Genomic DNA, 27,730 nt, shown 5'->3' with positions numbered 1-27,730 from the left:
CAATAAAGAGAGCGATGTTCAATGGAAGTCAAAGCACTCCAGGCAGCCAGCAACACCAAGCCGGGCACAAATACACAGACTTATGTTAGTGGGTCTGCAGAATCTGATGGGTGGCTGCACCCACACTCCCACACCCCTGGTGTGGTTGTGAGAAATGTATATCAGCAGAAAAATAGGTCATTTTGCCTGAGTCGGCCGGCTCACATGCATGAAACTGATGGGAACGAGGTCATGTCTCTTTGAATTTATTGAAATGCCTATTTAAAATGGTGGCTCTTTGAAAAATGGTCTTGGGTCAATTTGTTATGTGTGAGAAAAATATAGTTTTCTTAGAACATGAGACAAAGAAAGATAGGATTTATGAATGTATGAAAATACTTGTGATGGCAACACTCAAAGTCAGACACAAAACCTAGAAGCCATAAAATGTAAGGTTGACTCACTATATAAAAATTAAAACCTTACATATGAAGAAAGGCCATAAGTACCTTGTTTTATAAATGACAAGACTTCTAATATAAGATATAAGTTGATCTCATGTATTGACCGCCTATTTGGCCCAAGACCTTTGGAATTTCTGGACATAAAATTAAAACTCTTCTCTAATTATATACCAAAACCAAGAGGAAACCCTCTCCTGAACAGAAACTGGGGGATCCCTGCCAATGGAAAACAGGCCACAGATGGCAAATGATGGAGAATTGGAATATTCATAGTTATTCATCATTCAGGTTTTCCAATAATGATTCAGTGACAATCAAAGTTGAAAGTGTACAATTCAATATGTTTCCTTCAGAAAGTGCTTTCTTAAAGGATCTGTGCCTTGCTCACATTCTAGTCTTCATTCATGTCCCAGATGAACTCCAGGGGAAAATCTTTCATCTCCCTTTGGAAAATCTTGTCAAACCTTTCATTCTGCTCAACAGTCAGGTGATTTTTCCAGTCTCCGATGGTACCTGGGAGGAAAAACAAGTCAACTGCATCAGTGAAGATTCCGCAGAAGAGGGGGAAGGATACTTTAGTGGTGTTGGGAGAAGCATTGCTGGCACTCTCATTTTGTCCCCACTAAGGCCCCCCCACTGACTCATGCACAGGGCCACACCCCATCACTCTCTCACCTCCTGGCCAGGGGGCAAACTCATCCTGGCAGTTCTGCTGTAATTGAAGATCACTTGCCCAACTTCTCAGCTGGCAGCCAGATGGAAAAGAAGAAAACCCCGGAAACTTGTTTACTATTGTGTTCCAGGCTAGCCTGGGCTCTGGTAGTTTACTGAAGTCCTTTAAAAGCTCCCTACACTCAGATATTGGTGAGCTAACATTTACTGATGAGGACACGGATGCCCAGAGAGACTTTGAAAATGCCTCCCTAGGTCCTACACTTTGGATCAGTTCACCTGTAGTTACTCCTTCTTTACCCACTTTAGGTTCACAACAGTCTTACTTTAAACTTCTAGACACGGAGTCCTGATGACACAAAGAGGCTGTCAGAAGCAGAGGCAGGAAAAGAGACATTGATCTTCAAACACACTGCACTGTAAACAAATAACTGAAACAAATGGAAACTCTAAGGAAACTGGAGACACAAACCACAACAGTGCAGGACGCTCACGCTAGTGCAAATGATATCCCGCCCCGTTGCAACTCACCTAAGAGAAGAGTGCAAGTGAGCGCACAAAAAACGTACAGGGATGCATGTCACTTCCACAGGTGGTTTGGCTCCTCCTAGTTTTCCCCTTAGCCATTTCAGTCTGTCATTTTCAGGTGTGTGAAAGACAGAGGAACACAGTACATTTTCTCTTTTCAAAGAGAAACAAGTTGCAGGTGCAAGGACAGGGGCAGTTGAGAAGGGGCTTAGCATCGACAACACGGTAGGGTGTGGGGAGCATAACTGGAAGGTAAGTCCCCACCTCAGGTGGGCTCCAAGGTACAAGTGGTCATATTATTGAGTTGAACAGGAAAAGACATAGGAAGAGATTAAGTGAAGGAAATCCTAATTTAGATAAATCAAAGCGGATATGTCTTGCTACTTGACATAGAGGCATAGAATCCTATGATCGAAAGCAAAATTTATGTCTCTAATTCCATATCATACCTTATCCGTGTTCTAAAATCATAAAATATCATTTAGAATGATGATATAAAATAAAAGAAATATTTTAACATGTTCCAATGTATCAGTTATATAAGGAGTTATTCTTTTAAAATCCCAGTCACCAGAGGTATGAGATATTTCCTATACCTTTTTATGATGTAAAAATCTGGTTTACTAGAGGACGCATGACAGTCCTGTCCAGGAACAAAAGTGCAGTGAATGTGTGTTCTTAAGTCATCCCTGGAGGAACTTGAGGGTAAAGCACAGAGATGGAAGAGTAGCCAGTGAGGGCCAGCAGACCTGTCTTTACCTCTCCATCACAAGCTGAGCCCACGCTAATGAGGGGAAGCAGTCTAACACTAAATGAACAACCATTTTGTGGCAGACATTGTGCTAGGAATTGGTAGATTGTCAGGGGGCCTTGGGGAAGACCTTGTGACTTTAAGTTACTCATTAGATTCATTCAGAGAACAAATACTAGAGTCTCCTTGTAGAATACCAGAAGAAATCATAGGAAATCATCTTCCTAGCGAAATGAATAGGCCCATGAGGGCCCATGATGTTAGGAAAGTCCACCAACAAGCTTAGAAGCGACATTCTGGCTCATTGCTACCACAGTGCCACTTGGCCACTCTGTGTTCACCCTCACCTTTGCGAAGGAAATGACCTTTTACATTCGGCCCATATCCAGTGGCTATTATATTGTCATAATTTGCCAGTGGGTCATACTTCATGTTCTCAAACGTGGCCTGTCTCACAACTGCATCCATATCCTCCTCACTCAATCTTTTCCCCAGAAACTTGCAGATTTTTGACACAGAACCTCTGAGATCCTGAAATAAATCAGAGTATGATATTATGCACAATATAAGAAAGAAAACATCAACAAAAGTCATAACTAACTATTGTTATGGGAGTGAAAAATGCAGGTGCGTATGCTGGCTAGACAAATGGAGTTGGACCATGAGAAGTGACTTGCTTATTCCTTCTTGGTAAATTCGTCCTTCACTGTGCACTGTTCTACAGCACATTTGGGTTCATTTAAGAACACTCATGTTCATTTTATCTGTGTTAACTCAGCAGTGTATTGGGGAGTAGATAGCTATGTCAGACACTGCCCATGTGAAGGAGCAGGGGCACAGAGGCACAACAGGGAATCGGAGCTGGGAATTCAGTATGCTGACCTATGGGCAGAGAGTAATTGTGTAACAGAGTTCAGAGAAAGTCTCAGCTGAGACGACAAATTTGTTCTGAGAATTCAAGCAAAAACAGGCGTTTTCTAGGGGCAGAGTCCAAAGAAAAGAAAATATATGCAGTGTTGGGGTTGCATGGAAGGTATGAGATACCAGGTTACAGGACTGTCAGAATTTGAGTTTCCCTGGTGACGTTTCACAGGCACTCAGCTCGGGTGAGAAAGTGGGGACAAGAGGCTGGAGGCAGTGGAGAGGCCATAGTGTGAAGAAGGTTACAAGGCCAATCATGATTGGAGTGTCTCTTTGGTAGGTGCTATAGACTCAACAAGAGAGTCCAGGCATGGTGTCATGAGCTTGGGGCAGGGGTAACAGAAACCAGGGACAAATACTCAGCAGGTGGCAGCCCTTAATCTTGCCTGGCTTGCAGCTCTTTCTCCTCTTTCCTGCTTAGAGACCCCTGATGGTGTTTGGGTAGCAGTGCCCAGTCCCTGTCCCGTAATGATCCTGATTGATCCAAGATATTCATGGTAATCCCATTGACTTCTAGGAGACATTCACCTAGGTTGGTCACATGCCCCAATTTTGGTATTGAAACAGAAAGATGAAGTCAAATAGAAGTTTAAAAGAGTGATTTTCCTCCTAGTGATGAGACGGGAGCAAAGCACGGCAAGGAAGTCCTTCTTGTCCCACTTCCCTCTCTTTCTGCCATACATGCTGTCATCTGAGGACATGACTTTGGAGCTACAACAACCATCCTGCTACTATGAGAGGAGACATCATTGCCACACTAGATATGATAGGAAAGAAGGACAGAAAATGCCTGGGACATTCACGACATACTGAGGATGCCACAAACAATATCAGTCTAGCCTGCCTCTGGGATTCAGTCAATCAGTAATAGAAGTTCTTCTGTTTTAATGCGTTCATCGTTGACTACTGGGAGCTGTATTCCTTCTAATCATACACAGACGTTTCATTTAATTTTTCATGCAGTGCTTAACCATACACAGATAAGATTAAAGTTTCCCATGAGATGCATCCCACAATGATGAATATAACATCTGGGAAGTTACCAGAATCAAAATGCAGAAAATTGATTTCATAATCCATCAATGGGTGACCAAAAATCTGGCTCACGATAGTCAAACACGTGTATGGCCTCATAGATCAACAGACAATGCCTCACAGTTTTTGAAAAGAAAGTTCCAGTTAGTTAATTGTAAATGACAATGTGGTAATCAAGGTCCAGGTCGATAGAAGAAAGAGGTCTCTTGTACACCTAATCTGGGATCTCAAATTTGATATTGTTTTTGGGTGTTCTACCCACGAACGATCAATTCATTCGTTCAGGGTGCCTTTCAGCTGCCATGAAGTCTCTGACGTCATGTTTCTCACCTTCTTTATCTCCTCATACATCATGAACTGAATGTTGAAGAGGCTTCTGTGCTCATACCAACCTTTGATGTGGTCAAACCAAAGGCTTCCCGTCACTGTGGGAAAAACAGGTACATATTAGGGAAAATATGGTGAATAGGTTGAGAAGAAGCTACAGCTGTGGGAGGTGCCGGAATCTTATTAACATAGAAGGAAAAGGAAGTCTGTTTGCAGATACCTGACTTCCTCTGGCACCCGGTTATGGGAGAGATATCCACTTTCCCGTGGGAAACAATTACATAAACTCAAGGAGCAATCAGTCTCTTAAAAATGCATTTCATATAGACAGAAAATCATCTACCCACAGGAAAAGAAAAACCGAGAACAGAGAAAAACCGGAGAAAAAAAAACGGAGAAAAACCCAGAGAACAGAGAAAGGAATCCTCTCTTCTTTGCTTCTCTCCCTGCCCCTAAAGACACACAGAGCTATTTCCCTGCTGCATGCAACATGAAGGCTCCCTAATGGGTTACTTGAGCTCTGCACAGAGACTAATGTTAGTTAAGTCTCCTGTTCCAGATCATCATCCCTACGTCTGTAGGCATTTCTCTTGCTCAAGCAGGCACACTGGCACCTCAGAAAAGAATGCAGGGGGCACCTGGCTACCTCCCAGGATAGAGTATGCATTGCTTGATCATGGGGTTGTGAGTTCAAGCCCCACACTGGGCTTGGAGAACACTTAAAAAATTAAAAAAATTTAAAAAATTTAAAAAAGAGAAAGGAATGTGGAATAGAACTTTGTCAAGTAGAGCTCCCCATGCAATATGCTGTGCACAGCCCAATCCTGTGATCTAAATTGAGATACTTCTCTCTGAGCTAGAAGGGAAAACTATAAGCTCATGAATCCCTTTTGCCATGGTTAGATGTAAATATTTTCTGGTGATGTAACTGTAACTTGACGGTCTCCTGAGAGGGAGCAGGAGTAAGCAAAATTTGTAACAATGCCTGGTCATGGTCATCCAAGACATCCTACCAACTGCCTTGATACATTGATTACTGACCCCTGTTCGACTTTATTTCATTATCTTCTCCCTGCTAAATTCACTAAGCTTAAAAATTTACCACAGGATGCCAAACATGTTGCTTATGCTATAAATTATAGTTACCTCTTCCTCCGAGAAATTGTTTCATGAATTCCTCAAAGGTACCTGTAAATTGTGATGTCACATTCTTTGCAAAGTGAAAATATGAGCACATAACATCCTTAGGGTTTCTGTATACATAAATAATCTGGAAAGAAAGGAGGTATTCATTATTTCCAAGGCTTTCATTCTCTCATATTTTTACCCTACTACCTTCCAATCAGATGAAGCCTATTGTCCTCACTTTACACTTCCCTAATCATGTCATGTATATACTCAGCCCTCTTTGTATTTTGGGTTTCCCCTTCTCAGCCATGCCTCTCCCTTTACAATTGGCCTAATGACTCTCAATTACTCCTCAAGACACACCTCCCATGGTACCTCTTCTCAGCTCACTCTGACAGAGAGCAGCAATAATTTCTTGTTCCTAGAGCAACAAGCTAATACATGCCGCAATGACCCATAGCCATAAAATTGTGTGTCAATAGGAAAAACGTACTAAGATATTTTCAAATCACCTTAGAAAATTCAGAGTGTGCTTTTTCATCCTTCAGCATATGGCTTACATAGTTCTTATTTATATATCTTCATGGTGTAAACTACAGGTACTTTTTATGCAGTACTTACTTCAGTATTTTTTGTATTGGAGGAATATAGGATTCATTTAAAAAGCTGTTTGCTTTAAACAATCCAAAGACACACTTTCATAAAACACCTAAGCAACCCATTGACATTAGAATAAAAAATATCATCAATCTCTGTCCAACCCACATTTAAGTGGCTTATTCGCTGTGTGTACAGAATATTCAGGGGCCCTGGATGAAACCCAAGGCTTGTATTTTCACTGTGCAATGGCATGTAGTTATTGTGTGCCTCCTTCGGGAAGCATCTAGGAAAGCTTTCATTCACCTACTGCCTCCCTGCACATTGCCTGGAGCCAACCCTAAGCTAGACAATGGGAAGATGGATGTGAGCACTGAGTGGTCCCATTGTCCTGGAAATAGAGCCCTTCTCGCATGGGGATTACCTGATGTCAACAAAGTGATTGATAATACCAAACAACTGTCAGCAGTGGTTGATATCTCCGTAATGAAAGAAAAGATCCTCCTAAAGATGAAGGAAGAAATTCTTTTCATTCCCTTTCTGTGACTCTTCATGTCTCCTACTTTGGCCTTGAAAATGGCTTCTTGTCATTAATCTATATGTTTAGAGAAGTAAAATGTGACCTAGACTCAATGGTACAACTGAGTCACTTATGCCACCTGTCCTGATACTAACTCTCTTAGGTAGATAATGACACATTTTTTAATACAGGGAATGTTGGAAGAGGAATGGTTTGAAGATAAAATAAAAATACCATCAGGATGTACACATACCACCTTTCTTCTTAAGGAGGGAAGGCAATGAGTGGAGGTTTCTTATGTGGAGGTCATTGACTGGGAATGGTTTTTTGAGCGTCATTTACTGGGATAGTTGGAGCAGATTGCTATTGAGGTTTTTTGAAGACAGAAGACAATAGTAAGCAGTTATTTTAGAAAGGGGAGGGGGGAGCAAAACATTTAAAATGTAAATTTGAGAATTGAGGCCATAAAAGTAAAACGAAGATACAACTTTTAAGTGTATTGGTTTTTTCCTAGCACACTACCAGATTCATGAACACAGGTACAAATATACAAGTACTGGGTTTCACCAGAATTAGGTGTTGGCAGCTGATCATAATAGAGTTGACTAGGGCAACGGAATTGAGACAAAAGTGATTTGAATGTGAAATATGGAGCCATTGGTGGATGCAGAGAAGTGGAAGAGATGGATGAGAGAGTGTTTAGAGGGAGTGGAGAAGTGGAGGGGAAGGGGACTGGAGATCTGAATGTGATGACTGGTCACTACAGGGACACCTGAAAGGAGTGGGAGGCAAAGGAGGCAGCTCTCAGAGAACAAGGTGCTTCAGGTCAGGATTCAAGTTAGGGCAATTACTGGTGATGCCTTTGTTCATTCACTCAACTCTACTACCCTGTGGTCACTGTCCTGTGTACTACAAACTCCATCTCTCTCATGGGTTTACACTCTGGCCAGAAATGGACAATAAATAAGCAGGTACACAGATGGCAAATGGTGTCATGAATAAAGGCAGGTTTATACCACATTATAAACTCCAGAGGTTGGTGGAGGAAAAGGTTGCTGGAGGTGGTGTCAATACTGAGAGGTCTGGCAGGGCTAGACGTATGGGAGGCCAGTGCAGAGCCTGAGGCGGTCAACATGAAGGAGGCAATCCTGCACTTGCATGACCCTGAGAATGACTGCCTCCTTCCCGTTGACCCCGCTGGGGCAATTTGGCTCACCCTTGTCTGGCGCTGACAAAACACCATTCACTTCAAGTTAGAAATAATCCCATGAGCAACAGAAGTAGAGGGAGAGGGGAAAGTAATGAGTCAAGAGCTGAAGTTATCAGTGGATGGAGGCGACTGATCCAGGGAGATGGAGAGACAATTCTTCAGCAGAGATGAATGATTTCCTCTGAGGTTCCCTTGGAATTCCAAGGAACTAGGTAACATTTGAAGAGAAAGTAGGCAAAAGAGGTAAAGTATGAAAAGGAAAGAAGGAAGGCACGCAGAGCAAACAGACAGAATTGCTAGCATTTTAAACATTCTTGCTAGTACAGCTGACTCAAAAATGAAAGGATATATATTATATATGATATTATAATGCACTGTATAAAGTAAATTAAATGGACACATATATACTCTTTCATTTTCTAATGGCTGCATTACTTGTATAATCAGAAAACAAAGGGTGCAAGTTACAAATCTGATACTATAAGATAAGAAAACAGATGGCTATTGAAAATTGAAGTAAAGGTGCCTGAGCGGCTTAGTTGGTTTAGTGTCTGCCTTCAGCCCAGGTCATGATTCCAGAGTCCCGAGATCAAGCCCTGCATAGGAGTGGGGGTGGGGGTAGGGGTCCTTTACAGCAGGGAGCCTGTTTCTCCCTCAATCTGCCCTGCTTGTTCCCCCCCCACCAAATAAAGTCTTTAAAACAAAAAAGAAAACTAAAGTGTGTATAATGCTACATTTGCCAACAGCTGGATGAGTGCACAGTGTTGATGTCATGAAATGAAATGAAATAGTGAAAAAGAGCAGTTAGCCCTCAGCAGTCAGAGTCCATTTCCTACTTTGGCTTTTTTGTTCTTCAGCCCACTGGGAACCAAGTAGTATGGGAGGTGGGTAGAGAAGAGACGAGGGGATGGTCTTTCCCCAAAATCCATTTTTCGAGAGTTGTATTCAAGGAAGGGGACTCGATCCATAGTTTCCAGTTTTCCAGTGCCTTTGCGATGTTCCTCAGAATAAATCAGACTTAATAACTGCTGAGACCAGATGGTTCCTGTAAAAGAAATAATTTTGTTTTCAATGATGATCCAAAATGGAGGTAGATGTATCATTAATTTTTAATCAGTTTGTTACTATAATAATTACAACGTAATTTCATCTGAATGGAAGTGTTAATATATGTAAAGTGCAGTGTGGGAGGAAGAAAGCAAACATGGCCTTTCTTTTCCTGTTTCAGGAGATGCTCCCTTTGAAACTCCATGCGCATTTGTCCCACAGATTAATTCCTTGACTCTTCTGTGTTTTCTTCTGCTTCACATATGGGACTTTTAAATGATCTTCTATGCCTGCCTCCCTACTTACTTCCCCAACCCCACTCCTAGAACATGAGCCAAAAGAAGCCAAGGAAAAGGATTTCCATGTAAGGAGGCACTTCCCAGCTTTCGCCCCTTCCCAGCTTTCGCCCCTTCCCCCCATTTGCTTCTGTTCCTGTGATCTCCACTTCAGGAAACAATGTTCATTATAAATCCCTAAAGGAAGCTCCTGGACACCTACATGGAGACAGGAAGGGAAAGACGATGCAGAATGTTGGACCTTTCGCTTTAAGTGGGATGTGACAATTCTTACAATGACTATTTCACCTAATTTCACTTAGAGTGGACATTTGTCACAAAGTATGTGGGTGTAATTGCCTGGTAATTTTCTTTACAGTTCATGTGAGTGCTTCATATATGGGGCTTTAAGATTGAAAATACACCTCATACAGGTCATGCTTCTGACACATCCAGGCAATGCCTTAAAAAGACTCACCACAACAAAAAGTCGCAGGTCCCAGAAAGACTCAAATTAGCTTCTGAAATGAGAAAAACCACTGGCCCCTGGTCAATTCCCATCCTAGGCTTCCTTCCTGAGACCATCCCATCACCCATGCTAAGTAGCAGCACCCAGTGAGCAAGATCACCGTTGGGCACACATTCCCTGCGACAGGTGCAACTAGTGTGCCCCTTATCTGGTCCACCCAGGACCTTAATATAGGTGGTTGTAGTCCTCCAGTGTTGCCCAGGGAAGACCAAGGGCACAGAGGCCTTTGTGTTAGCAAGCTGGAGCTTAAACTGAATGAAAACTCTTTGTTACAAAGCTCTGAAAGTCTTTCTGACATCCTTTCACCTTTCCCAGATAACAGACACTGCTTCTGCAGGAGGGATCACAGCTTCAGGGTAGCTGAGAAGTTATATAGAATGCCACAGTGCTATAGAGACTCAATGAGAGAATGCAAAATCTCTGCACAGACTCAAAAATTCAAATGTGTTCAGCTTCTTCTCCCACTCCACCTTTCTTTTTGTTTCTTAAGATTTTATTTCTTTATTTGAGAGAGCGAGAGTGACAGAGAGGGATAACAATAGGGGGAGAGGGTAGAGTGAAGCAGAGTCCCCACTGAGCAGGGAACCTGATGTGAAACTCAATCCCAGGATCCTGGGATCATGATCTGAGCCAAAGGCAGAAGTTAACTGAGGCACCCAGGCGCCCATGCCACTTTCATTCACATTGTGTCCTTCTGTCTCTCTTTCTTTCCTTCTTCCTTTCTTTCTCTTTCTTCTTTTCTGTTCCTTCCTTCCTTCCTTCCTTCCTTCCTTCCTTCCTTCCTTCTTCCCTCCCTCCCTTCATTCCATTCTTTTTTTTTCACCTATTTCATGGTCAGGTGTTAGCATAATGGGGTACTAAGATTTTCCCGTCAGTTCTTCATATAGTAACATCACTGATTCTCTGTAGGCCCTCCCTGATTTGTTTATTCCTTTATCTCATTTCCTTCTTCCATCTTACCCCTATCCCCACCACAGACAAGCAGGCTTTGGGGCTTAAAATGCATTCTTTACTGGAATGTGCTCTTATGAAATATGTATTATTGTATGTGTTTGTATTTTCCTTTCTTTTTTTTTTTTTTTGGATTTATTTATTTATTTATTTATTTGACAGACCGAGATCACAAGTAGACAGAGAGGCAGGCAGAGAGAGAGAGGGAGGGAAGCAGACTCCCTGCTGAGCAGAGAGCCTGACCCTGGGCTCCATCCCAGGACCCTGAGATTACCACCTGAGCTGAAGGCAGAGGCTTAGGCCACTGAGCCACCCAGGCGCCCCTGTGTTTGTATTTTCAATCCATGGGTATCATATCTTTCTTTTTGCCACTGTACACTGTAGTTTCACATTTATTTATATGCCACGTCTGATCCATTGTGTCTAACAGATGCTGTTTCAGGGTGTGCATTCCCACACTGACCTGTCCGCTCACCCCCAACAGACACCCCACCCCCAAACGATCTACAGTGTACACTCTCACTCCTGTTCCCTATGCACCTGCATGAGATTTTCTTGGAGGCAAATAGGCAAGACAGGAATTGCCTCCTATGTCTGGATTGCGGTTGTGCAGGGAGTACCAGATGGCTCTCCGGAGAAGCTGCTTCAATCTACTCTCTCAGGGGAATATGTTAATGAATGCAGATTTCTATGCACTGCCTGTCAGCATTCAGAGTTACCCACCCCTCCAGTGTTGGTCAGTCCAGGAGATGTAAATGAACATATCATTGTTTACCAGTTTGGGGAAGGTGTTGGTATTGGTGGATTTTTTTCTGCACATTTCCCGCTCGTTCCTTTGGCTCTTTTTATACTCATATTGCTGTGCCCTACTTCTTGGTTTAGAGTCCTACTACATTGTAGATAATAATTTTAAATTGTCAACATTGCAAATATTTCCTCTCTTTCTGTCCCATATTATACGAACATCACCAAGATAGTAAGCTCCTGCACGGTGAAGGAAACAACCAATAAAACTAAAAGGCAATCTTCAGGGGCACCTGGGTGGCTCAGTGGGTTAAGCCTCTGCTTTCACCTCAGGTCGTGATCCCAGGGTCCTGGGATTGATCCCTACATTGGGCTCTCTGCTCAGTGGGGAGTCTGCTTCCCCCTCTCTCTCTGCCTGCTTCTCTGCCTACTTGTGATCTGTCTGTCAAATGAATGAATAAAATCTTTAAAAAAATTTTTTTAAAAAGGCAATCTTCAGAATGGGAGAAGATACATGCAAATGACATATCTCATAAAGGGTTAGTATCTGAAGTCTCTAAAGAACTTTTCTAACTCAACGCCCAAAACCCAAATAATCCAGTTAAGAAATGGGCAAAAGAAATGAATAGACTTTTTTTCCAAAGAAGACATACAAATGCCTAACAGACATATGAAAGATGCTCAACATCACCATCATCAGGGAAATACTAACCAAAAGTGCAACAAGATAAAACCACACACCTGTCAGGTGGCTGAAATTACAGCCCAGGACACTGGGTGAGGATGTGAGAAAGGAGAACACTCTTGCACTGTTGGTGGGAATGTAAACTGGTGCAGCAAGTTGGAGAACAGTATGGAGGTTCCACAAAAAATTAAAAATAGAACTACCCTATAACTCTGCAATTGCACTATCAGGTATTTACCCAAAGGTACAAAAATCCTGAAATAAAGGGATAAATGCACCCCCCCATGTTTGTAGCAGCATTATCAACAAGAGACAAATGGTGGAAAGAGCCCAAGCATCCATTGACTGATAATCAGATAAAGAAGATAACAATGGAATATTACTCAACCATCAAAAAGGATGAAATCTTGCCATTCCTATGATGTGGATGGAGTTAGCGTATATTATGCTAAACAAAAAACGTCAGTCAGAGAAAGACAATGACTTCTCTCATATTGTGGAATTTTAGAAACAAAACAGATTAACATGTTTGGGAGAAGAGAGAGAGGGAAACCATACAACAGTCTCTTACTACAGAAAAAAACTACAGGGAACAGAGTTGAATGACAAGAATGATGAGATAGAGGAGGTCCATAGTAAACTGGGGCACCAACAGGGAAATGACCCATTTACAGAAGGAGGTAACAGCTACTGAGACCAAGCTTGAACAGAAATGCAGTGACCACCACAATCTGCTACAGGCCTACCAGACGCAGGACATCACATGGGCACTGTCTAAGGACACTATGGATAGCATTAGTCAGGGACAGTGTAGCTCCCAGAGGGAGGATTCAGTGAGTGGTTCCCAGCGAACCTCCAGTAACTCTGTGTGAGAAGCCCTCATTGAAATTGACTACGATGACCTGTGTGAAGATCCGAGGATGCCCAGGATGAGCAGATCAAACAGGAGATGAATACACTGCAGCAAAAGCTGAATGTGCAGCAAGTGTACTCCAGCAGATAGCTGACCCTAACATGAAAGCTGTGGAAAATCTAGGAAGTATCTGAGATAAGTTTTAGGAGACCTCAGATGAGTTGGGGGGAGCCCAAATGCAAGCTAGGAAAGCCAAGCTGGCATTTGAACAGATCAAGTAGGAGCACCTTGACTGCTTCAATGTTTGCTTTGAATGTGTGGCCACCAACATTAATGAGATCTACAAGCCTTATCTGACAACAGAGTACTCAGGCATTTCTGAGCCCTGAGAACCCTGAGGAGTCCTACTGGGATGGCACCAACTATAACTATGTGGTTCCTGGAAAACTCTTATGGTCTATAGACAACTTGTCAGTGCTTGAGAGAACAGTGGCTGCTCTAGCCTTGTTCCTGGCCATCCACAATAACAAACCAGCCCCCTTCATTATCCTGGATGAGATCGATGCTGCCCTGGATGACACCAACATTGTCAAGATGGTCAATTACATCAAGGAGTAATCAACTTGCCACATCCAGGCCATTGTCCTCTCTTACAAGCAGGAGTTAAACACCAAGGATGAGAGCCTCTTTGCAGTCTACCTTGAGCAAAGAAACTGTGAGCAACAAAATCCTGACCTTCCACCTCACCAAGTACCCGGATGCCTGCCCCAACCCCAATGAACAGTAGCAATAATTCTGCCCTGTCTCTGTCCCTGTGCTACACCTCTCCCAACCTCTGGATATTTAGCCCCAACCTTCCCTTATCTCTTGTCCCTAACTGGTATAATTATGGGATTCAGGCACAGCTGTCAATTACCAAGTGGAACAGAGGTGATACTAGGTCTGGAGCAAAAATTCCTCAGCTACAAGGAGCACCCAGGCCTTTGGAAGAAGGTGCTAAGCTGAACTTAGCTAAACAGGGCCACCTGTCCATTAACCCTATCCCCTCTGCCAGACTCCCTCCATCATCACCCATAATCATGGGTCCCTTGGGCCCCTTGAATCTTCCTTGTATATGGGTATGTATATGTGTATATATGTGTCTACGTGTGTATATATGAATGTGTTTGCCAAATAATAAAGATATAAGAGGCCAATCCTTAGAAAAGCCTAGGCTGAATCTGATCTCAAGAGAGCTCTGTATGACAGCACCGCAGGACTGGGCAGAGGTATTTAGGACCTCATCAGAATCAGTCAGGTGAAACTGCCCTCATTCACTCATTCGTGTTTTCATTCATTTCTTCTCCATCAGGCATATCCTGAGCATTCTTTATTTGTCAGATTCTTTTCTCGAAATACAGAGCTGAATCAGATATAATCTCTACCCTCCTACTGAGGAGATGCAATGGGTTCCTGATTTCTCATGGTCAGCGAAATCATATTTGTACAAACTTTGAATGACACAAGAGGATGATCACCTCCAGGCTTCCTGAACTGAAGCTTGATGAATTGGTAGGGTTTGGGTGGGCACTAGGAGCAGAGCCTGGGCTCTAAGGACAGACAGCTGTGGGTTCTAGTCTCTTTTTAAAATCACTTACCTGTTTGTTGTTGGGCACATCTTTTGACATTTCTGTGCCTCTGTTTCCTCATCTGTAAAAATGGAGCTAACAATATGACCTATCCCCTAGGATTTAATGATGTCAAGCTCCTTGCTGGGGGCCTTATCCATGCTTGGTGCCCAGTATGCACTGACCCATCAGAAGACAAGCCCTGTCATACCTAGACCCCTGAGAGCTCTGATCCCAGTTGTTGGGGACAGAAGGAGCCTCCAAATCTGGGGCATGCTAAATGCCTTGGTTATTGAGAAAGTTCCAGGGCCCCACTGGGATTTACCTGGTAAGTGAAGGGCCTAATGAAGCCTCTAGCTTCAGTCATGTATGGTATCCAGGTGCCTGGGCTCCAACCTGGATTATGAGGAAGTAGAGGAGAGGTAGACTGGGCCACATCTGGCCGAATGTGTATGAAAGTCCCTCTGGGAACTAGGTGTGTCAGCTGCAGGGACCATGCAGAGGAAGCACAGCCTGCTTCCATGAGGTCAGCATTTGCTCATTCACGTACACTGTCAGACCGTCACCTTGTCCTGATTGTCTACTGCATTCTTGTTTTGTAAATGTTCAAGCAGATCTAATTACTCAAGTGTCCCATGAATCCATTCTCTAAGACATAGATTTATAAAAGATCTAGTCCCTTTCGACTACCATTGGCCGTCTCTCTCAAACTGCTGTTATGTATGCTAGACTCTTTTAAGCCTTTGATATATATGAGTTCATTGAAACTACTATGGTGTATTTAATACAGATGGTATCTTGAGTTGTTCTGCAATTTGCTTTTTTCACTTAACCTTGTTTTTGAGATCTATGCATGTTGTTTTTGCTAAATATAGCTTCAACTCATCCTTTGCAACTGCCTAATAGAGTGTCATCATATGGCTCTATCAGACTTTCCCCATTTCTTTTGTGATATCTAGTTAAGACAGTTTTCCACTTTTGCTATTACAAAACACGACACAGGAACATTGTGTGTGTGTGTGCGTGTGTGTGTGTGTGTGTGTCCGTGTGTGCATGTGTATGTGTGTTTACCAAGGGTTGCTTCCTTGAAGTTCAATGCAGAGTCATAGGCTATTTATATTTTTGTTTTAAATAGACACTTCTAAATTGCCCTCCTGTATTATTACTCAATATTTTTCTTGAGGTTATCTTAAGTGTAACATTTTTATCTCCTTTAGTTTCATCTTAAATAGTGACATCAGTAAAACTACGTATTTGACGTGCTAATTATATATTTTTCTAATAAATATTAAAAGGCATAACTCAAAAAAGTTTTCTGTACAGCAAAGAAAACTATCCACAAAAAGAAAAAGCAGCCTATGAAGAGAGAAAAATATTTTCAAATTATTTAAGATAAGGGGTTAACATCAAAATATATCAAGAACTCATAGGACACAACAGTGAATATAACAAAAACAAAACATGAGCAAAGGCTGTGAATAGACGTGCATGTATATATACATGCACAAAGATGAACATATGCATTATACATATGTCTATATGTTTCAGTCTGATCTGAGTGCTATAGCAAAAGTACACCCAAATAGTTGGGGATTATTACACATTATGGAATTAGTATAAGTTAATTTTCCTCCTTCTCATGCTCTTGGTTATTAGATATAATTTCAACTCTCTGTCCAAAGTAGCTGCCTAAATGGTAAATATTTCTGCATCTTTTCCAAGCGTATTTTAGCACCTTAGTGTTTGATAGGGCATCTTCAACGTAGTTACTTCAGTATTTTCTCCGTTTCCTTGTCCACATCAAAAATAACTTCTAGGGACACCTGGGTGGCTCAGTCGGTTTAGCATATGCCTTCAGGTCAGGTCATGATCCCAGGGTCCTGCTTCTCCCTCTGCCTGCCACTCCCCCTGCTTGTGTGCTCTCTTACTGTCTCTGTCTCTCTGACAGATAAATAAATAAAAAATCTAAAAAAACCCCAAAACTTCTAGCTACATTGTAAAAGACCTACTTCATAAGATATTAAATTCGGTTGACACTATAATATCCAATAGATTATGTGTACATATCCATATAGAATACTACTAATAAAACAGAGTTCCCACATTATAAAAGTATCATGTTACTTCTTAGATTAACTATTAGAACAGAGAACTCACCAGATTTGGGGTATGTGACTATGAAGACATCATTTTCTCTGATTTCAAAATTATCTAAATTTTCTATAAAGCCAATATCAAGTGATGAACGATTAAAATAATATCCCTTAAATTTGAATAAGAATTTCTCCATGCCTTCCATACTTCAGTCACCTGCAAAGGACAGACAAAACGATTGGAAAGAAATTAGTAAAATTTTATGTTTTTGTCCCTTCTGTCTCTCAGTTGTTGACCATATGCTGAGAAAAGAAACTGATATCTTGTTTTTTTCACAGTCACTGAAAACTGGCTGGCTCTGAAAGCTACTGCCCTGGGTTCTGAGAGTGAGTTTGGTCCAATGCCAAGAGCCAGCTGTTCATGGGCTGGAGGTTAGTTTTATGGGTATGTGCTCCATTTCTACAGCTACAGAGAAAATGGTTTAAAAATAATTTTTGTAGTTGCAAAAAAGATACTTTAATCAGAAAGCATTTATATATATATATGTATATATACAAACACACATACAAATGAACATACAAGTTGGACTTGAACAGGCTTTAGACACACTCATCTCCCAGCACTCCTTCATCACCTGGGCTTTACTCCCCCCATAACTGAAGTACAATGTGTTAGCTTCCAGCAGGTTTCTGGAAGCTTTTCTTTGTATATTATCTGGGTGGGATTTGTGTATTCATGTTCTCTTTGGTAACTTTAAATTTTGTTTTCTTTCTTAACATGCCACTTCTTTAGAATAATTGGAGTAGTGCAAGCATGAGTTAACAGACATGACCGTCTTCCAGTTTGCATTTGAGCAATTCAGCTGTCCATTATGACAAAATGAACAAAGGCACAAAGTAAAAGTCTGAGAGAAAACACTCAAATAATGGTTGATACACAGAAAGTGCAAAACCAGCCTCATGAATCATCTTTTATGTGTACTTTTTGCCATTCATTATTACCTCTCACTAACCATATGGAAGATAATCTTTAAGGCTGTGAATCCTGAGGTTACAGTGGACTTGGGGGTTCTTCCAGATGACTTTTTTCTGTTTCCCAAAGTAGTTGGACATAGGAACAGCTGAGAAAATCAGAGCTTCAGAATCCCACAATTTGAAAACAATTCCAGGATGACCCAGAAAGGGTCATTATAAGACAAAGGGAAATAAGAAATCTTTAAAATATATTGTGACAGTCACACTGTTAATAAAAGACAGTGGACTGAAGACTCTCTTTACAAAGGAGATTTGGGAAAGCTGCAAAGTAGTTGGAATCATCACCATGAATTGGTCGCCAGGGAAGAAAGGCGAACCAGACAGGGAAGGGTAGAGGAAGAGAGAGGAGATTAAGTTATTCTGCCACTAGAGTTATTTAAGGCTCCTCATCTTTGCCGTCCTTGGGGTTCAAAGAAACAACCTAATTTACGACTCCATACCCATTGGGCTCCAATGTTAACTTCCATTATCAAGGAGCACTGGCTCCCTAACAGACGCCAATTCCATGTCTTGGGATCAAAACAATACCAATGAGCCTTAACATCTTGACTTTTTCCTGAAGGAAACATAATTCTACCGCCTTATATTCTACTTACATTACATCCTAGTATAGTTACTACTCTTATGGTGAATTAAATATTTCTTTTAGTGTATGTTCTTAAATGTCTAAATGAATATTTAGAATCAGAAAATGGCTCAGTTCCTTTGAAATCAAAGCAAAAGAAGGACAGTGTAGTCTTGCTTCCTGCAGAGGAGCTGATACCTTACACATTTTTAGCCTAGTGTTTAGAAAAACACCAAACACCTAAAACTGCATAACTAGTAAATGCAGACAAGAGAAAGGAAGCAGAGAGTAAGTTATCCCAAAAAATATCAATTTGGCATGTGGATGATGTTTTAGTTGAAAGCAATTAAGACCCAGCAGACTCACAACAGCTTTCTACCTTCCTTAGATACGGAGCTACATCAGGTATAGAGCTCCTACCACATGTAACTTTTTCTATTAGAAAGACTCTTTTGGTGGCATGGTACACATCTCTACCACATATGAGCTTTCCTCATCTTCCTGTGAATTATCTTCCTCCTCCTTGATTTCTGAAGCATTTCACCCCCTTCTCCTTACCTTAGGATGATTTATAAGACTAAAATTTCAGACTGCCTTTGACTCATCATGACTTTGTGGGTCTCCCACACACATGTAGTTATATTTCTCTTCTGTGAATTTATCTAACTTATATCAACTTGATTATTAGACCATCCATGGAACCTAAAAGGGAGAAGGGAAAAGTGTTTCATCCCCAAGCTAGAATGAAGCTACTCACCTTAGAATTCTGTGAAATGAAGTATGAACTTCTGATATGAAGGCAAGTGAGAAGAACAATTGTGTGCTGCTGAAGGAGAAAGACACAGGTAAAAACTATGTTTTGCACAGAGATTTAATACTTCACAGTTAGAGTTCCCAGAATCAATAAATCATTAAAAAGGACGGGTTAGGCTTATGTTATCTGTTAGATCGTCCAAAGGTCTAGTGAATAACAATGAGGCACTTACCGTAAATATTTGAAAATAAATGCTTCAAGCAACTCAGCGATGCTGGATAGGGTTCAATGTCTCTGCTTTTGAATTATAGCAGAAAATATGCATGTATTTGCTTGCTGTCAAACTCATGATACTCTAATGGCCAGAGATCAGTAGTACAATGGATAAGGTTGCTTCTTCTTCAAAAGCAGGAGTATTGGTGTCTTTGATTCTTTGTGTTGTGTCTTATGGAACAGAATGGAGAAAAATGTAGTGTGGAGAACTGAGAAGTCGAGGGGAGAAATCCATGTCTGCAAGAAGAAAGTACATGTATTTTGAGGGATTAGACACTCTCCCAAATTCCACAATATGTTGGACACCGATGTAATATCATTTAACCCCCAATCAACACTTGCCTGTATTAAACCCCTCAATGGTCTTACTGTTGGCGAGGTCTTCATACCACTATACCTCAGAGCAGGAGATAGGTACTGGGTTGGCTCCTCAGGGATTGTTTTGTGTCCTCTTTCTCAGGGGTTCCACACACTGTCTAGTTTGTCCTCCAAATAGAATGGTCATAAAGGCTAGACATTCAAAGGTTTATTCAAATTCCCTTTCTATGTACATGGACTATTGACCCTACATGCTGCTTCTCTTCTATTGTTACCTCTTCCTGAATAATAAACATCTCTTCACATCCACATAGATAAATCACCCTCACTGGCATTTGTTGACGTCATGGCATGCACACTATCAGATTTGGAATATGACTCAAGCCTTCCTAACACATGCCTTCTCGCCCCTATTCTGTAAACGCTCCACCAGGAAAAGGTAGCTTGTGTCTCTCACTTAGAACGATTCTCAGGAACTTTCGAGTTCATCTTTGGTTTCATCTTTCCTATTGTCACCTTTCATTAAATAAAGTTTGATCTAAGGAAAGCTTTAATCCATTTTGTTGGAGAAGTTTTACTGCCCAGAAAATAAGTGTTTAATGTGACAGAAATTTGACCTGGCAGTTATTCAGAAAACCTTCTCCTCACAGTGTTCTCCAGGTCAAAATGTAACACATTCCATGAAGCAAAAGTCATTTCTAGGAAGGAATTGTTGAGAGTCCCCAAAATAAGTAACTTGAGGGAAGTAAACTGAAACTTCTGGTTACGCAACTTTTCATTATTTGCCAAATTATGAGGGTGAGAAATGGAAAATTACGTGCTTAAGGGGTTTAGGCACAACCTCTGACCCAATATTGGCTGACTGCTAAGCTATATTGGCCTTGTCTTAAAAGTAACCCAAGAATTAAGAAAAGAAATCTAAGCAGTAACATCAGAGTGTGCATAATGCTGGGGATAGACTACATAGAATTAGTTCTCATAAGTCACTATATGATAAACTTAAAAATAGAATAAAGTAGAAAAGCAGAACAATCACTTCCAGAATCAGTTCAGAATCCTAACGTGCCCAGTTTTCACAAAAAAGTACCATATGCCAAAAAACAGGAAAGGAGGACATACATGCGGGAAAAAAGAACAATTAAAAACTGTGTGTTGGGCTTAATGCAAAGCATGAAATCATCCCTAATACTTGGCTTGCTAAAAGGTAACACGGAGGTCACTTAGGACAGGGAAGTTTTCTGGGAAGGGCATAGGCCTTTGGAATGCAGAGACCACTATGACCACTGTGCCCTGGGAATGCTGAGGGCAGTTGCCTTTCCCGAAGCTTTCTTAGCCCAAATAGCCACCCTGTGATCTGAGAGATGAATGCATTGTCCCCTAGGCTATGTGTAGCAAACTTATAGAACATGCAGATTAGCATATAATATCTTTCCCATGAACAGACACTCCTACTTCCAGTAAGACCCCTTGTCACATATCATGGGTTTAAAAATCAGTGTTAAAGATTTATGATTATCTTGAAAGACCAATGAAAGCAGGAGCGAAGAAGAGCAAAGGGGCTTCTCTGAGTGCTCCCCACCTTGCCTTCTCCTCTCTTTCCCACCGAAGTCTGGAGAAATCTTCCATCCGTTGGTGTAGGGATTGCTGGCCATTCCTGGCAACTGTGTCTAAACAGACCCCAACCCCGGGCTTAGTGAACAAAACAGCTATAAAAAATACACCCTATTTGTTGAGTCACTCCATCTCAAAAATATGTTTGACCAGACAGAAGAAAGAATTAGGAAACACGAAGAGGACAGAGAAGAATCATAATGAATTACAATGAAAATTACAATGAAAAGACTGGAAAGACAAAGAATGAAGAAAACTGAACATAGCCTCAGAGACCTGGAGGAAATGTCAAGCGTGCCAATATAAGTGCAAGGAGAGGAAAGGGCAGAGAAGAATCTTTGAAGAACTTAATGATCCAGATCTTCCCAAATTTGATGAAAAACACTCATCTGCACATCCATGAAGCTCAACAAACAAGCGGGATCAACATGAAGGGATTTAAAGCTGCAGAGATCATAGTTCAATCACCGAAACATACATTTTAGGGTCCTTTTATTTCTAGGAAGTGTGCTTTCCGTATCTTGAGGAGGATTGCGTTGCATCTGTCGATGGCGTTGGGGGGTAGGGACATTTAACGATAGGCATCCTTCCAGTCCACAAACATGAGATGTCTTTCCATTTGTGTGTGTCTTCTTGGACTTCCTTCAGCAAAGTCTTGTAGTTTACTTTGTGCAGTTCCTTCACTTCCCTGGTTACATTACAGAGATTTTATTGGTTTTGTTGCTCCTATGAATGAGATATCCGTATTTCTTTTTCAGGTATTTCACTATTAGTGTAACAGAATGAAACATTTCTATATATTGATTGTGTATCCTACAACTTTAATTATGGATTGTTTCAACAGTTTTTTGATGAGTTCATTTGGATTTTCTATATATAAAGTCGTATCATCTGCAAGTGGTGGCTATTTTACTTCTCCCTTTCTGACTTGGATGCCACTTATTTCTTTGTCTTACCTAATGACTCTAGCTAGGGCTTTTAGTATGAGAAGAGTGATGAGAGTGGGCTTTCATGTCTTGCTCCTGATCTTAGAGGAAAAGCTTTAAATCTTTCACTATTGAAAATGATACTTGCTGTGGCTCATCATAGATAGTCTTTATTATGTTGAGGTATATTTCTTCTACACTCAGTCTGTTAAGTGTTTTAAATGTGAATGGATGTTGTGTGTTTTCAGTTCCTTTTTCAGTGTCTATTGAGATAATCATGGTATATTATCTTTGATTCTATTGGTATATGGCATTTACTGAGTTGTGTGTTGAATGAAACTTGCATTGTAGAGATAAATCTCACTTGGTCCTACTAAAGGTGCTACTGAATTTGGTTTGCTTTTTTTGTGGAGAATTTTTGCATCGCATCAGGGCTATTGGCCTATAGTTTTTTGTTTGTTTGTTTTTAATTTGTATCAATTAACCAACATAGAGTACCCCATTAGTTTCAAATGTAGATTTCAGTGATTCATCACTTGCATATATCACCCAGTGCTCATCACATCACGTTCCCTCCTTAATGCCTATCACCTAGTCACCCCATTGCCCCACGCACCTCCCTTCCAGAAATCCTCTGTTTGTTCCCTCTAGTTGTGACTCTCTCATGGTTTGTCTCCCTCTCTGATTTCTTCCCATTCACCTTTCCCTCCTTTCCCCTATGATCCTCTGCACTGCTTACAAATACCCAAAACCCCACAACTAGCCACAGACACCAAAGAGTATATGGGAGACAAAACTTGAACAAGGGGCCAGCAAAGGGAATAAGGTTTCCAGGTTTCTGTTTATTTTTGTGCCTTTTGTTTCTTCAACAGCCCTTCCCATTGTGGGGCTGTCCTCACACCTCACGGAACATGTTTGGGATCCCTGGCTTCTTCCCACCCTGATAGCTTGTGACAAACAGAAATGCACCCACATATTTCCAGGCCACACTCAGAACCAGTTTCCAACACCACTAGGGGTCTGTGGGGAACAAGGACTCTGGCACAACACCCATCCCACCTAACTCTGTCCTCAGTGGGCTCCATTCCAGTGCTGTTCTGCCATCTGGTCACCAGGCTGCTTTAATTGAAACCATTTCATAGGATGCTTTCCTTTGGGATCCTCTGAGGACAGAGACTGAGGTTTGCACAGGGACTGGAAAGGGCCCTCAGGAACACCACCTGTGAGGGAGTGATGGCAGCTACTCTGGACAGAGGAGGAAGTTGAACTGCAATGACAGAGCAGTAAGACCCACAAGTGATCAAACAGGGAGCTAAGGAGCTGTCAAGTTGTTTTAACTTGAGGCAGTTTTGCTGCTAGAGTTGGAATGCAGGGCGTCAGCTGTGGCCTCACAGCAGAAGGACATACCACCTGCACTGCTGCATGGTTTGTTTGTTCCTGGATTCGTTTTTTTTTGATGAAACAAAGTCAAAAGAAGAGTCCATTTAGGCTGCCATCACAGAACAGCACAGACTGGGTGGCTTATAACAGCAGACACACGCTTCTCACAGTTCAGAGGCTGGGAAGTCCAAGACAATGCCTCCAGGATTTCTAGTCTGGAGAGAATCCCCTTCCTTCCTGGTCTTCTCACTGTGACCTCATATGGCAGAAGTGGCAAGGGAACTCAAGGCAGCTTTGACAAGGGCACTAATCCCAGTCGTCCCCTTCCAGAGCCCACCTCCTCACATCATCGCCAAGGGGCTCAGGATTTCAACGTATGAATTTCTGGGAAACACAAACAGCCCATGGCAGTACACTTCTCCCCTACAATTTCGTTTGTGTGACAGGAGGACAAGGTGGAATGGGAAATGTGGGGACATTTGGAGACAAGGACCCATGAACAACTGCAGTGTTAACTCATCAATTTGAACATGTTTATTTGTTGTCATTTTTAAGTAAATTTTTCATGTTCAGGAAGTATTAAAATCCTCACCTTTGAAATGAGGAAACTGAGGATCCGAGGCTAAGTGCATGATTTCCCAGGCTCCCAGTTAGAAGAAGAAACTATTATTCCAGTTCTCATGCTTTCCACCAGAACCATCTCACATGTTTTCATGCTATGCAGGACATTAACTTTCAGTGGCGAACTAAAATATGAAGTATTAAACATTAAATCTTCGTTTTTATCCTCTGGTGTTCTAGCTCCTAGGGCTGGGCAATGTGTGTTGGTTCATGATCAAAGGAGCACCAAGGTCAGAGAGAATCCCAAGCTCCTTTCATAAAACGTACAGAGGGACACGTCTATCTCAATAGGATCCTCCATGTTACCTCATAACGAGAAGGAAAAGGACAGACATTAATGCATACCTTTGAGAACATGCCTAACACTCACCTTTAAGATAATTTTCAAGGGCATAACGTCAACATTTACCTTTTAAAACAAACACCTTTAGTAACAGATGGTAATGTTCAAAGGTCTTTTAATAAATACAGATGGATCTGTCTGACCATTAAGAAAGTTTAAATGTCAGAAGATAGATCCAAATTAATGTAAGGAGGTTTTTTAAAAAACATTTTCCCAAATATATAGGTGGAAAATATCCTAGAGCCACACCTCTCAACACTCTGTGTTCCACAAGAATCATTCTATTAACAATATCAGGAAACTTAAGTACAAACCATCTTATTTTATTTTTTTAATTTAATTTAATTTTTTAATGTTCCAAGATTCATTGTTTATGCACCACACCCAGTGCTCCATGCAATATGTGCCCTCCTTAATGCCGACCACCAGGTTCGTCCATCCCTCCACATCCCGCCCCTCCAAAACACTCAGGTTGTTTCTCAGAGTCCACAGTCTCTCATAAACGTCTCCCCCTCCGATTTCCCCCAATTCACTTTTCCAAATCATTTTAATTTCGTGATTATACTGGATTGAGATGTGTTTGGAGTGGTATGATCCAACTCATACCAGTTATTTTATTTAACATCTCTGACATGTGGTACTAGCCCACAGTCCAGTAATTTCTAGGCTTTGAATTGCTTTGGCTTAACTATCTGCTTAGGGCCATAACATGGCTTCATTTTCTTTGTCCCCTGAGCACTTTCCTTTACACAAAGAAGGCCCCCTTACCTACAACTCCATATGGTTCCACCTCCAGAGATATCTACCCGGTATTCTTAAGATGGAGGCCAGGGAACACTGAAAGTCTTTTGGCTCTACCAAGGACTACAGTACTGTGAGTGAGGCACTGATCTTGGGTGCACAATTGAAGGAGAGACCAAATTCAGTTATTAGGATGAATAATATTGTAATGCAGTAGTAAAAATATATTACTGATTTTTCCTTTTACCTCAGGTGTCAAGGTGATATTGCACAGCACTGTTATTTAAAACTTAAGTTCAAATACCTCTAAAATATTATTTACTCTCAACATATTTTTAAAATTTAAATTCAGTCAATTAACATATGATGTATTATTAGTTTCAGAGGTAGAGTTCAGTGATTCTTCGGTCTTATATATAACCCAGAGCTCAATTCATCAAGTGTCCTCCTCAATGTCCATCACCTAGTTTCCCTATCCTCCCCAAATCTTCCCCTCCAGCAACCCTCAGTTTGATTCTTTCAATTAGGAGTGTCTTCTATCTTGTTTTTTTTTTTTTAAGATTTTTATTTATTTAATTGACGGAGAGAAAGACACAGTGAGAGAGGGAACACAAGCAGGGGACGTGGGAGAGGGAGAAGCTTCCTCTGCAGGAAGCCTGATGTGGGGTTTGATCCCAGACCTGAGCCAGAGGCAGACGCTTAGTGCTGAGCCACCCAGGTGCCCCAGGAATGTCTTCTAGTTTGTCTCTCTCTGTGATTTTGTCTTATTTTCTTTCCTCCCTTCCCCTATGATCCTCTGCCTTATTTCTTAAATTCTACATATCAGTGAGATCATATGATATTTGTCTTTCTCAATCAATTTATTTCACTTAGCACAATACCCTCTAGTTCCATCCACATCTTTGCAACTGGCAAGATTTCATTTTTTATGGCTGAGTAGTATTCTTGTGTGTGTGTGTGTGTGTGTGTGTGTGTGTGTGTGTGTGTGTATAAAACCTCCTCTTTATCCATTCATCTGTCAATTTACATCTAGGCACTTTTCACAGTTTGGTTATTGTGAACATAGCTGCTATAAACATTGGGGTGCGTGTGTCCCTTTGAATCACTATTTTTGTATCCTTTGGGTAAATACATAATAGGGCAATTGCTGGGTCATACCTTAGCTCTATTTTCAACTTTTGGAGGAACCTCCATACTGTTTTTCAGAGTGGCTGCTCCAGCTTGCATTTCCACCAACAGTGTAGGATGGTCCCCTTTTCTCCCCATCCTTGCCACCATCTGTCATTTCCTGGCTTGTTAATTTTGGCCATTCTGGCTGGTGTGTTGTGGTATCTCATTGTGGTTTTGATTTGTATTTTCCTGATGCTGAATGCTGTAGAGCACTTTTTCATGTGTCTGATGGCCATTTGTATGTCGTCTTTGGAGAAATGTCTGTGCCTGTCTTTTGCCCATTTCTTGGTTTGATTATTTGTTTTTGAGGTGTTGAGTTTGATAAGTTTTTTTAAAATATTTTATTTATTTATTTGACAGACAGAGATCACAAGTAGGCAGAGAGGCAGGCAGAGAGAGAGAGAGGAGGAAGCAGGCTCCCTGCTAAGCAGAGAGCCCGATGCGGGGCTCGATCCCAGGACCCTGGGATCATGACCTGAGCTGAAGGCAGAGGCTTTAACCCACTGAGCCACCCAGGTGCCCCAAGTTTTTATTTTAATGGATGAAAATGGATACGCTAATAAACTTTATTTTGCATTTTTAAAATTTTTTTATGTTTTATTTTTTAAAAATTTTTTCAGTGTTCCAAGATTCATTGTTTATGCACCACACCCATGCAATACGTGCCCTCTTTAATACCCACCACCAGGCTCACCTAACCCCCCACTCTCCTCCCCTCCCAAACCCTTGGTTTGTTTCTCAGAGTCCACAGTCTCTCATGGTTTGTCTCCCACCTCCAATTTCCCCCAATTCAATTTCTTTTTTTTTTATTAAAGATTTTATATATGTATTTGAGAGTGGGAGAGGGAGAGCAGTGGGAGGGGCAGTGGAAGAAGCAGAATCCCTGCTGAGCAGGGAGCCTGATGGGATGTGAGGCTAGATCCCAGGCCCCTGGGATCATGACCCGAGACAAGGAAGATGCTTAACCAACTGAACCACTCAGGCACCATCCCTGATAAGTTCTTAACAGATTTTGGATACTTTATCTGATACGACATTTGCAAATATCTTCTCCCACTCTGTTGGTTGTCTTTTGGT

At 41.4% G+C, this 27,730-nt stretch overlaps 1 protein-coding gene across 1 annotated transcript; it reads right to left on the bottom strand.

The window, feature by feature from the left end:
• Window positions 1-229: 229 nt before the first annotated feature.
• LOC308344521 (amine sulfotransferase-like) lies at window positions 230-19,421 on the bottom strand. Its single transcript, XM_080806099.1, has 7 exons — window positions 19,274-19,421; window positions 16,981-17,133; window positions 8,969-9,177; window positions 5,824-5,947; window positions 4,681-4,775; window positions 2,742-2,925; window positions 230-956 (listed from the first exon to the last, which is right to left on the bottom strand). The coding sequence occupies exons 2-7, from the start codon at window positions 17,120-17,122 to the stop codon at window positions 835-837; spliced, it is 876 nt and encodes a 291-aa protein (XP_080662225.1). The 5' UTR covers window positions 17,123-17,133; window positions 19,274-19,421; the 3' UTR covers window positions 230-834.
• Window positions 19,422-27,730: the final 8,309 nt, after the last annotated feature.

Source organism: Martes martes, assembly GCF_963455335.1.
Source record: "Martes martes genome assembly, chromosome: 6".
Lineage (NCBI taxonomy): Eukaryota > Metazoa > Chordata > Mammalia > Carnivora > Mustelidae > Martes > Martes martes.
The sequence above is the reverse complement of the archived record's forward strand: the minus strand, read 5'-3'. Positions and strand labels throughout refer to the sequence as shown.

Bases quoted from the DNA above. Each gene is read 5' to 3' on its own strand.
- LOC308344521 (XM_080806099.1), bottom strand. From the start codon at position 17,122: ATGGAAGGCATGGAGAAATTCTTATTCAAATTTAAGGGATATTATTTT. The intron at 5,948-8,968 runs GTAGGAAATGGA...CTTTCTTTCCAG, and splicing joins TGAAGAACAAAAAAGCCAAA to ATTATTTATGTATACAGAAA. The intron at 4,776-5,823 runs GTAACTATAATT...TTTTTCCCACAG, and splicing joins ACAATTTCTCGGAGGAAGAG to TGACGGGAAGCCTTTGGTTT.